General features: G+C 43.6%; 1 protein-coding gene across 1 annotated transcript in view; it reads left to right on the plus strand.

The window, feature by feature from the left end:
• Window positions 1–8,196, plus strand: part of fam221a (family with sequence similarity 221 member A) — a 37,014-nt gene extending 28,818 nt beyond the window's left edge. The window contains exons 5-7 of the mRNA XM_072282981.1: window positions 263–373; window positions 2,964–3,049; window positions 7,889–8,196. Of these exons, the coding sequence (XP_072139082.1) occupies window positions 263–373; window positions 2,964–3,049; window positions 7,889–7,996 (305 nt within the window). The 3' untranslated portion in view covers window positions 7,997–8,196. The remainder of the gene's footprint in view (window positions 1–262; window positions 374–2,963; window positions 3,050–7,888) is intronic.
• The last annotated feature ends 3,767 nt before the right edge of the window (window positions 8,197–11,963 follow it).

An 11,963-nucleotide genomic window follows, 5' to 3' on the forward strand; every position in this document is an offset into this window, starting at 1 on the left:
GCTGCTAACTCTCCACTGTTGATCGCCCAGTGCTATCCTTGATGAGAGAGGATGTTACATTGAAGTGAAGCTATGGTTCTGTGTTCCTGGGGTTGCTGCTGGTGTTTGCAGGTGGCACTGCCCACAACGTTCATTAACTGCACCTACCAATACTGTAAACATGATCGGTAGCTCGCTGAATGGTTGTTTGTAAAATACACAAAGTCCTAGTGTCTTCTGGTTTTAATTATTTAAATTTTACACCCACCCCATCATTTTTCAGGAGCACCAAGCAATGAAATTCTTGATGCACCTTCTACTCCTACGGACCACCCTTTCCTGAGAGCTTTCGCACCACAAATAGAGACAATAAATGCAGGAAAACCAACAGATGGTAAGTCAAAAAACAAGAAAACATAATTGCATTCTTCCAGATTTATTGTTCATGAATATTTTGCACACAAGTCACCTGATCTAAATACTTATTAAATGACACTATTGTACCTGCCTCAGCTACCTCCTCTGGCACCAGCCTCTGTGTGAAATGCTGACCCTGAAGCCTCTTTTAAATCTTTCCCCTCTTATCGCTTCTGCTCTTTATGAATGTGGGATCAATACTTGCTATCTTCCAGTACGTCACCTGAGGCTAATGAAGATGCAAAACTCTTTATCAGGGATCCAACAATCCCCACACTGCTCTCCATATATCCTGGAAGTCATCCCAGATCCTGGGGGTCTGTCTCTCATTATAATATCGATGTTTCCTCCCTCCTGACACAAACATACTCCAGAGTATTGGCATCCTTCTCCTCCACCAGCTCTCCATCCCCACATCTCCCTGGTGAATACTGATGAGAAGCATTTATTTGCGATTCAGGATTCAAGATTGTTTAATGGCATTTTCAGTACACAAGTGTAAAGGACATTTAAATAATTGGTACTCCGGATCCACAGCAGTATGACTTAAAAAACCCAATAAGATAAATAACACAATAATAATGAGAAAGGCACAATAAATATAAATACATAAGATAGCTTATATACATAGAAAGCGACTCTAACAGGAAATGATAAAGTAGTGGTGTTTGAGGGTGTGGAGAGGTGGGCAGTGGTGGGATTAGTGGGTGAAGGTATTGATCAGCCTTACCTCTTGGGAAAAGTAACTGCTTTTGAGTTTGGTGGTCTTGGCTTGGATGCTAGATAGTCTCCTCCCTAGTGGGAGTGGGATAAACAGTCCATGAGAAGAGTGGGTGGGATCCTTCCTGTTGCTACTGGCCCTTTTCAGGCACCTTTCTGAATATATGCCTTCCTGCCTGCCACAGTGCAGTTTCCGTACTTTGCAGTGATGCAGCTTGTTTGGATGCTTTCTACTACACATTTGTAGAATGGCATGACTTTAGATGTGTATTGTCCACCTCTCTTCAGCCTCCTCAGAAAGTAAAGGTGAGCATTCTTGTTGACCCATATCCCCTGGCTCCATACATAGATTTCCTCACTAGCCCTGAAGCGGGCAGCTCTTTCCCGAGTTCCACGCTTGCTTCTAATATTCATACATAGAGTTGGGATTCTGCTCAATCCTGCTTGCCAACAACATTTCATGTCTCCCTTTGCCCTGCTAACCTCTTACATTCTCCCCTGTAACCACTATAAAATTCAAAGGACCTTTAGGGATTCAGAAAGATGAAACTAGGTGAATCATACCAGGTATTAATTCAGCTGAGAACTAGTTTTCAGTATCGATCTCCTCTATTGTACGCCACAAACAATAACCAGATAGAAATTAAAATGACAGTACAGTCTACAGAGGAAAAGCTACTGGCCCACAGCAGGAGTCCTTGTGGGGTCTGGAAAGTGAAATGACCATGAGAGTTTCTTGTTTGCATCAGCCAAGTGTAAGACTATGAAGTATGTTAGCTGGTCCTCATCAATAGAATAAAAGGACATCCCTTAAGAACAGAGATGAGGAGGAATTTCTTTAGTCAGAGGGTGGTGAATCTGTGGAAACTATTGCCACAGACAGCTGTGGAAGCCAAGTCATTGGGTATATTTAAAGTGGAGATTGACAGGTCCTTGATTAGACAGGGTGTCAAAGGTTATGGAAAGATGGCAGGAGAATGGGGTTGAGAAGGCGTATCCAGATAAATCAACTATGATAGAATGGCAGAGCTGATTCGATGGGCCGAACGGCATAATTCTGCTCCTCTGTCTTATAGTTCATGAAAAAAGGCATCCACATCAGCTCAATTATTTTGCACCATGTTATATAGATATGGCAGTGATAATAAACCTGGTTCTAGTTCTCTGTTAATTAACTTAATTTGCATAAATCTATCCACACGCCCTAAGTAGAGAATTTGAAACATTAATAACCTTGAGTAAAACACGTCAATCATTAGTTTGAGGTTGGCGTTGAAAGTGTATCAGAATAGTTAAAGCTTATTTAATCCATTATTAATGAAAAAGTATGACAATATCAAAATGAAAGGTTATTTTTAGAATAGTTTGATGACTTGTGTACTTCAGGTGGGCACCATGGGCTGGGTGGGCACTGTGGGCTGATGGGCAAAGTGGGCACTATGGGCTGGATTCACACTCGGCTGGATACGCACCATGGGTTGGGTGGGCACCGTGGGGCTGGATGGGCAACATGGGCTGGATACACACCATGGCCTGGGTGGGCAACGTGGGCTGGGTAGACAACGTGGGCTTTTTATGCTCCGTGGGCTGGTGGGCAATGTGGGCTAAAGGCCCGTATTACTCCGTGATTCTAAATGCAAACATTGGATGACAGGTGGATTAAGCTGCAGAGAGCTGGAATCCACCTCTTGTCCTTGGTCGCTCGCATTGATTTGGATGGATTAGTGAGCATGGTGTGAAATGGTGTTTGTGTCTTCAGTACTTTAACTGGCCAGTTGCATTTAACAGTCTTATCATTGCTTTCCTTCCTATCTGTCAACAACCAGTTCTTCCCTCTTCTTCTGCAGATGTTTATGGGCTAAGCCGATTTGCCCACCTTCCCACAGCCGAGGAACGAGACATGGCTTACTTTGAAAGCCGCTATCAAGAGCGGGTATGTTTATAACAGCAGAATAAATAGAGACGCATCTCAGAGAATAACAATACAGCTTTTGGAATAAACATCGGTCTGCACTGAAATTGCAGAGTGGTACAACGATTCTTACAAAATTTCCAACCAGATTTAAACTAGGTTATTTTTCTTTTTGTGTGCCCATATTTCATGTGGAACTGTCAGTGGCCTTAGTTTATTAAAGTTTCTTGTCACTAGTGAAGTTTTGATTTGCTACATTTTCATTACTATATTCGACGAAATGTGGCAGCTAATTTGTATTCAATGAGCTCCCGCAAATAGGGATTTGAAAAGAAATGGATTATCTGATTTAATGATTAAGGACTAAATATTGGTCAGAATTCCAGAATGGAAGGATTCATTCTGAAACCTGACACCAATTACAATAAGATATTGATGCTCTCTATGACAGAGACTATTAACACACAAAGAGAACAGTGATACAGCAAAAAATTAGGCCAATACCTCACAGAGGTGTGTCCTTTTGGCTGTGGTGTAACAATCTATTTTCACATTTTTACTTAATTTCAGGGTGAAGGCTTGAAACTGGAAGGTTTTATAGACCAAGTGTTACAATTAAATTTTGTTAATCAACCAGGCCCAGAGAAATGTCTGGAATTTCGTGCAAAGTGCCCACCCTCATAATCCTTCATTAAGTCCCCTTCAAGACTTTCTAACAGTGTTATGTTCTGTTTGTGCACAAAGGATAACCTTCTGGTTTTACCTATCTCCTATCCAGTAGTAGCATAAACATTGCATTACATTACACAACAGCACAGTACATTACAGTACACAATAGCAGCACAGTACATTACAGTACACAACAGCACAGTATATTACAGTACACAACAACAGCACAGTACATTACAGTATACAACAGCAGCACAGTACATTACAGTACACAACAGCATAGTACATTACAGTACACAACAGCAGCACATTACATCTCAGTGAACAACAGCACAGTACATTACATTACACAATAACAGCACAGTACATTACAGTACACAACAGCACAGTGCATTACAGTACGCAACAGCACAGCACAGTACATTACACAGCAGCACAGTATATTACAGTACACAAAACCACAGGACAATACATTCTACTATAGCAGCACAGTACACTTCAGTACACAACAGCAGCACAGCATATTACAGTACACAACAGCACAGTACAGTATCACAGTACTGTGATGATGCAAAGATAGGCGGAGGAGCGGGTAGTGTTGAGGAAACAGAGGGCCTGCAGAGAGACTTAGATTGTTTAGGGGAATGAGCAAAGGAGTGGCAAATGAAATACAATGTTGGAAAGTGTATGGTCATACACTTTGGTAGAAGAAATAAACAGGCAGACTATTATTTCGATGGGGAGAGAATTCAAAATGCAGAGATGCAAAGGGACTTGGGAGTCCGTGTGCAGGATACCCTAAAGGTTAACCTCCAGGTTGGGTTGGTTGTGAAGAAGGCGAATGCAATGTTGGCATTCATTTCTAGAGGTAAAGAATATAAGAGACGGGATGTGATGTTGAGGCTCTATAAGGCACTCGTGAGACCACACTTGGAGTATTGTGTGCAGTTTAGGGCTCCTTATTTTAGAAAGGCTATATTGACATTGGAGAGGGTTCAGAGGAGATTCACGAGAGTGATTCCAAGAATGAAAGGGTTACCGTATGAGGAATATCTGGCAGCTCTTGGGCTGTATTCCCTGGAGTTCAGGAGAACGAGGGGGATCTCATAGAAACATTCTGAATGTTAAAAGGCCTGAACAGATTAGATATGGCAAAGTTATTTCCCATAGTAGGGGAGTCTAGGTTAATAAGGCACAACTTCAGGATTGAAGGACGTCCTTTTAGAACTGAGATGCAGAGAAATTACTTTAGTCAGAGGGTGGTAAATCTGTGAAATTTGTTGCCACGAGCAGCTGTGGAGGCCAAGTCATTGGGTGTATTTAAGGCAGCAATAGATAGGTTCTTGATTAGCCAGGGCATCAAAGGGTATGGGGTAAAAGCAGGGAAGTGGAGGTGACTGGAAGAATTGGATCAGCCCATGATTGAATGGTGGAGCAGACTCGATGGGCTAAATGGCCTACTTCTGCTCCTGTATCTTATGGTCTTACACAACAACAGCACTTTACATTACAGTACACAGCAGCACAGTACATTACAATACACAACAGCACAGTACATTGCAATAAGCAACAGCAGCACAGTACATTACAGAACACAACAGCACAGTACATTGCAATAAGCAACAGCAGCACAGTACATTACAGAACACAACAGCACAGTACATTGCAGTACACAACAGAACATTACAGTACACAACAGCATTGTATATTACAGTACACAACAGCACAGTACATTGCAGTATGCAACAGCAGCATAGTACATTACAGTACACAACAGCACAATACATTACAGTACACAACAGCATAGTATATTACAGTACATAACAGCAGCACAGTATATTACAGTACACAACAGCACAGTACATTACAGTACAAAACAGCACGGCCTCGCGCGGCCTCTCCGGTGATGAATATCTGTAATCTGTCAAGTCGGGGACCATGCACAATTCTGATTTGATGGAGACGGACGTGAGAGCACGGAGGAACAGCTGGAGAAACTTCTGAAATGCCCGCTTCACTGCCACTGCTACTGTGCAGTAACCAGAATCTCCGGAGCAGAAGGCCCTGAAATCCTTGGCTTTGCATGTTTCAGCGGCCGGGGTGAGTTTGAAGGCGCTCAGCAGAGGATGGCGCTCAGGAGGCTGTATTGGAGAGGCTGGTCAGAGGCTCGAAGTTTTCGGACGGATGGACTCGGTGTCGGCTGTGGTCGGCTGCTTCCAAGGCTTTGGCAAGTTGTCGGTGCCTGGAGGTTTATGGCAGGGAGTTTCTCCCTTTTGCCGCCTGCTATCAGGGACTCAGGAGTCGATCGACTCGGGGATTTTTGAGACTTTATTTACCATGCCCATGGTTTGTTCTTCATCAAATTATGGTATTGTTTTGCACTGCTGTAACTATATGTTATAATTATGCGTTCTGTCAGTGTTAGTCTCTGGTTTGTCCTGTTTTCTGTGATATTATAGAAACCATAGAAACCATAGAAAAACTACAGCACAGAAACAGGCCTTTTGGCCCTTCTTGGCTGTGCCAAACCATTTTCTGCCTAGTCCCACTGACCTGGACATGGACCATATCCCTCCATACACCTCCCATCCATGTATCTGTCCAATTTATTCTTACGTTTGTAAATGTTAAAAAGAACCCGCATTTACCACCTCGTCTGGCAGCTCATTCCATACTCCCACCACTCTCTGTGTGAAGAAGCCCCCCTAATGTTCCCTTTAAACTTTTCCCCCCTCACCCTTAACCCATGTCCTCTGGTTTTTTTCTCCCCTTGCCTCAGTGGAAAAAGCCTGCTTGCATTCACTCTATCTATACCCATCATAATTTTATATACCTCTATCAAATCTCCCCTCATTCTTCTACGCTCCAGGGAATAAAGTCCTAACCTATTCAACCTTTCTCTGTAACTGAGTTTCTCAAGTCCCGGCAACATCCTTGTAAACCTTCTCTGCACCCTTTCAACCTTATTTATATCCTTCCTGTAATTTGGTGACCAAAACTGAACACAATACTCCAGATTCAGCCTCACCAATGCCTCATACAACCTCATCATAACATTCCAGCTCTTATACTCAATACTTTGATTAATAAAGGCCAATGTACCAAAAGCTCTCTTTACGACCTTATCTACCCGTGATGCCACTTTTAGGGAATTTTGTATCTGTGTCCCAGATCCCTCTGTTCTACTGCACTCCTCAGTGCCTTACCATTAACCCTGTATGTTCTACCTTGGTTTGTCCTTCCAATGTGCAATACCTCACACTTGTCTGTATTAAACTCCATCTGCCATTTTTCATCCCATTTTTCCAGCTGGTCCAAGTCCCTCTGCAGGCTCTGAAAACCTTCCTCACTGTCTACTACACCTCCAATCTTTGTATCATCAGCAAACTTGCTGATCCAACTTACCACATTATCATCCAGATCATTGATATAGATGACAAATAACCATGGACCCAGCACTGATCCCTGTGGCACGACACTCCAGAGAAACATTGTATCATTTCTTAATGCATGTATGCATTTCTAAATGACAATAAAAGAGGACTGAGTGTTTTCATAATCTAAAAGAACAATAGCAGGCACGGTACAATACGGTAATGGGGGCTGAACCTGCAAATTTACATGAAGTGGCTGGTGCTAAAACATTTGTCACAGATGCATGGCAAAGCCCCAAATTATTGAGCTGGATCTTCGAGGCAAATCTCTAATTGTGTTGTTTGAAACTACCGATGGCAGTTGCACAGAAATGGCTACTTTTTGGTTAAAAGCCAATGCCTCAAACAGGTGTCATCTATCATTAAAGACCTCCATCACCCAGGACATGCCCTCTTTTCATTGTTACCATCAGGGAGGGGGTACAGGAACCTGAAGACATATACTCAACATTTCAGTAACAGATTCTTCCCTTCTGCCATCACATTTCTGAAAGGGCAAGGAAGCCATGAACACTACCTCAGTATTTTCCCCTCCCTTTTGCACTACTTGTTTAATTCAATTTTTATATACTTCTTTTTATAGTTTTTTGAGTAATTTAATTTTTGTATAATAATGTATTGCAAAGTATTGCTGTAACAAAGCAACAAATCTCATGACATATGCCAGTGATATTAAACCTGATTGTGGATTTGATCTGTGAATATTAAATGATTACATTTATTATGACCTTTAATTTACAACTCTTTTCTATTTCAGCTCAAATTGGAAAAGGCTACAAAGGGTCAGAAAAAGGTTACTGCACCTAAAGGTGAAACTTCACAACTGACAAAGCCTTCGAAAGGACCAAAAAACAGGAAATCCTAAGAACATACACACTATTAATTGTTCTTTCCCCTTGTACACTGAGTACTATCAGTAGCCCATCCTCTGGAATAAACACTACAGATTTATGTTATACCTATGTCAGGGGTGAAACAGTCACATTAGTTTCACCAGCATTACTACCTACAATTGATATTGTCATCCTGATAAAAATAAACATCTTGGGTATGAAAATTCAAAAAGATGCGAAGCAGATTGTGAAAAGATAAATCTGATATATCTGATAAACTTTGCTGTAATTCTATGCTATGAGGGTACTGAGAATCTGTCGAGAGAAATATTTTTCTGTGTAGTGCAGTTTGAAGTATGAATCTTGTTATTTAGCAATATCTATAGAGGCACATCTCTAATGGCTAACGCACATGGTCAAAAAGCAGCCTGGTCAATTACCTACTGCAGACATCCCCTTCCTCTTTCATTCTTGTACCATTAATCAACTGTTACCATCTACAAGGTTCACCGCAGCAACTTGCCGAGGATTCTCTGTAGTATCTCTGCAACCTAGAAAGAAAGGTACAGCAGGCTGTTGTGTATTACCACCTGCATTTCCCTCACTCACCTTTCGAGATTGAGAAGTTAACAGAAGGGAACTGATAATTAACATCCCAGAACTTCAAATGAGGTGGCTCTGGGGATAAAGGAGACACTATTCAACATCCTCCAAAATTCTAAAGATTATGGAACGCTTTCTATAGATTGGAGGCCTTCAAGCATGAGCCCACTTTATGAGAAAGGATGGAGAGAGAAAACAGGGAACAACTGATCAGTGGAAAGCGGCCAGTGCGTGAGTTGACCAGTGAAGGAGTGGAGCTTTGAGGCTTTGACTCGAGAGATTCTGGCAGTTTTGGCAGTTGGTCTGTGCAATCAAGTCAATCAAGATTTGAATAGATCAACAGAAAGCCGTTGATTAGACAATCAGGATTTGAATAGCTCAGACTCAGCAGAAAGCAGCTGATTGGGCAGTCGAGGTCAGGTGACCAAACATTTTGAAAAGCTCAAACAGATAAATAGAGGGATAGCTCAAGCGAAGCGGCCAGTGCGTGAGTGGGCCAGTGAAGGAGTGGAGTTTTGAGGCTTTGACTCGGGAGGCTTCGACGAGAAGAGGCGGAGGACAAGCTAGCTCGCAGTTAGTTTTTACAATGTCTCCTGAGACGGTGATGTGCCTCTCATGTGAGATGTGGCAGTCTTGGGGGAACGCCCCTCTCCCGCAGAGTCATATCTGCCAGAAGTGCATACGGCTGGGTGATCTGGAAGACCGTGTAAGGAATCTGGAGCAACAGCTGGATGACCTTCGACTCATAAGGAAGAATGAGTCAGTCATAGATGAGAGCTACAAGGAGGTAGTCACACCTAGGCTGTCGGAAGCAGGTCGTTGGGTGACAGTCAGAGGGGGGAAAGCGAAGGTGAGCAGACAGGTAGTGCAGAGCACCCCTGTAGCCATTCCCCTGAATAACAAGTTTACCATCCTGGATACTGTTGGCAGGGACGACCGACCAGGTGTGAGTCACGGTGGCAGGGCCTCCGGCACTGAGTCTGACCCTGTGGTGCAGAAGGGTGGGACAGAGAAGAGGAGAGCTGTCGTCATTGGAGACTATAGTCAGGGGAGCAGACAGGAGATTTTGTGGACGTGAGAAGGACACCCACATGGTTTGTTGCCTCCCGGGTGCCAGGGTCCAGGATGTCTCTGACCCTGGCACGACATCCTGGTACGAGAGGGAAAGCAACCAGAAGTCGTGATACATGTTGGGACCAATGACATAGGCAGGAAGAGGGATGAGGTCCTGAAGTGTGAGTTTTGGGAATTAGGCAGAAGGCTGAAGAACAGGACTTCAAGGGTGACGTTCTCAGGATTGCTGCAGGTGCTACGTGACAGAGATGGTAAGAATTGGAGGAGATGGCAGTTGAATGTGTGGCTGAGGAGTTGGTGCAGGGAGCAGGGTTTTAGATTTTTAGATCATTGGGATCTCTTCTGGGGAAGGTGGGTCCTGCACAGACTGGATGGGTTGCACCTGAACTCGGGGGGGAGCAATATCCTCGCAGGTAGGTTTGCTAGCATGGTTCAGGAGGGTTTAAACTAATTTGCAAGGGGGATGGGACCCAGAGCGATAGAGCAGTGAAAGAACTGCATGGAGTAAAGCCAGATCTAACATACAGAGAGGCTTTGAGGAAAGAGAAGCAGAATAAACGGTGTAAAGACAGTAAGGTAGAAAGGCTGAAATGTATGTACTTCAGTGCAAGAAGCATCAGGAACAAAGGTGATGAACTGAGAGCTTGGATACATACATGGAATTATGATGTAGTGGCCATTACAGAGACTTGGCTGGCACCAGGGCAGGAATGGATTCTCAATATTCCTGGATTTCAGTGCTTTAAAAGGGATACAGAGGGTGGAAAAAGGGGAGGAGGGGTGGCATTACTGGTCAGGGATACTATTACAGCTACAGAAAGGGTGGGTAATGTAGCAGGATCCTCTTTTGAGTCAGTATGGGTGGAAGTCAGGAACAGGAAGGGAGCAGTTACTCTACTGGGGGTATTCTATAGGCCCCCTGGTAGCAGCAGAGATACATTGGGAGGCAGATTTTGCAAAGGTGCAAAAATAACAGGGTTGTTATCATGGGTGACTTTAACTTCCCTAATATTGATTGGCACCTGATTAGTTCCAAGGGTTTAGATGGGGCAGAGTTTGTTAAGTGTGTCCAGGATGGATTCCTGTCATAGTATGTGGACAGGCCGACCAGGGGGAATGCTGTACTAGATCTAGTACTAGGTAATGAACCGGGTCAGGTCACAGATCTCTCAGTGAGTGAGCATCTGGGGGACAATGACCACCGCTCCCTGGCCTTTATAATTATCATGGAAAAGAATAGAATCAAAGAGGACAGGAAAATTTTTAATTGGGGAAAGGCAAATTATGAGGCTATAAGGCTAGAACTTGCGGGTGTGAATTGGGATGATGTTTTTGCAGGGAAATGTACTATGGTCATATGGTCGATGTTTAGAGATCTCTTGCAGGATGTAAGGGATAAATTTGTCCTGGTGAGGAAGATAAAGAATGGTAGGGTGAAGGAACCATGGGTGACAAGTGAGGTGGAAAATCTAGTCAGGTGGAAGAAGGCAGCATACATGAGGTTTAGGTAGCAAGGATAAGATGGGTCTATTGAGGAATATAGGGAAGCAAGAAAGGAGTTTAAGAAGGGGCTGAGAAGAGCAAGAAGGGGGCATGAGAAGGCCTTGGCGAGTAGGGTAAAGGAAAACCCCAAGGCATTCTTCAATTATGTGAAGAAAAAAAGGATGACAGGAGTGAAGGTAGGACCGATTGGAGATAAAGGTGGGAAGAAGTGCGTGGAGGCTGTGGAAGTGAGCGAGGTCCTCAATGAATACTTCTCTTCGGTATTCACCAATGAGAGAGAACTTGATGATGGTGAGGACAATATGAGTGAGGTTGATGTTCTGGAGCATGTTGATATTAGGGGAGAGGAGGGGTTGGAGTTGTTAAAATACATTAGGACAGATAAGTCCCCAGGGCCTGACGGAATATTCCCCATGCTGCTCCACGAGGCGAGAGAAGAGATTGCTGAGCCTCTGGCTAGGATCTTTATGTCCTCGTTGTCCACGGGAATGGTACGGGAGGATTGGAGGGAGGCGAATGTTGTTCCCTTGTTCAAAAAAGGTAGTAGGGATAGTCCGGGTAATTATAGACCAGTGAGCCTTACGTCTGTGGTGGGAAAGCTGTTGGAAAAGATTCTTAAAGATAGGATCTATAGGCATTTAGAGAATCCTGGTCTGATCAGGGACAGTCAGCATGGCTTTGTGAAGGGCAGATCGTGTCTAACAAGCCTGATAGAGTTCTTTGAGGAGGTGACCAGGCATATAGATGAGGGTAGTGCAATGCAGCCTAAACAGATGCTGTCCAATCTCAAGTTGAATGTCTGGCCTACAATTGGAAATA

The sequence above is a fragment of the Mobula birostris genome, chromosome 19 (assembly GCF_030028105.1).
Source record: "Mobula birostris isolate sMobBir1 chromosome 19, sMobBir1.hap1, whole genome shotgun sequence".
Classification (NCBI taxonomy): domain Eukaryota; kingdom Metazoa; phylum Chordata; class Chondrichthyes; order Myliobatiformes; family Myliobatidae; genus Mobula; species Mobula birostris.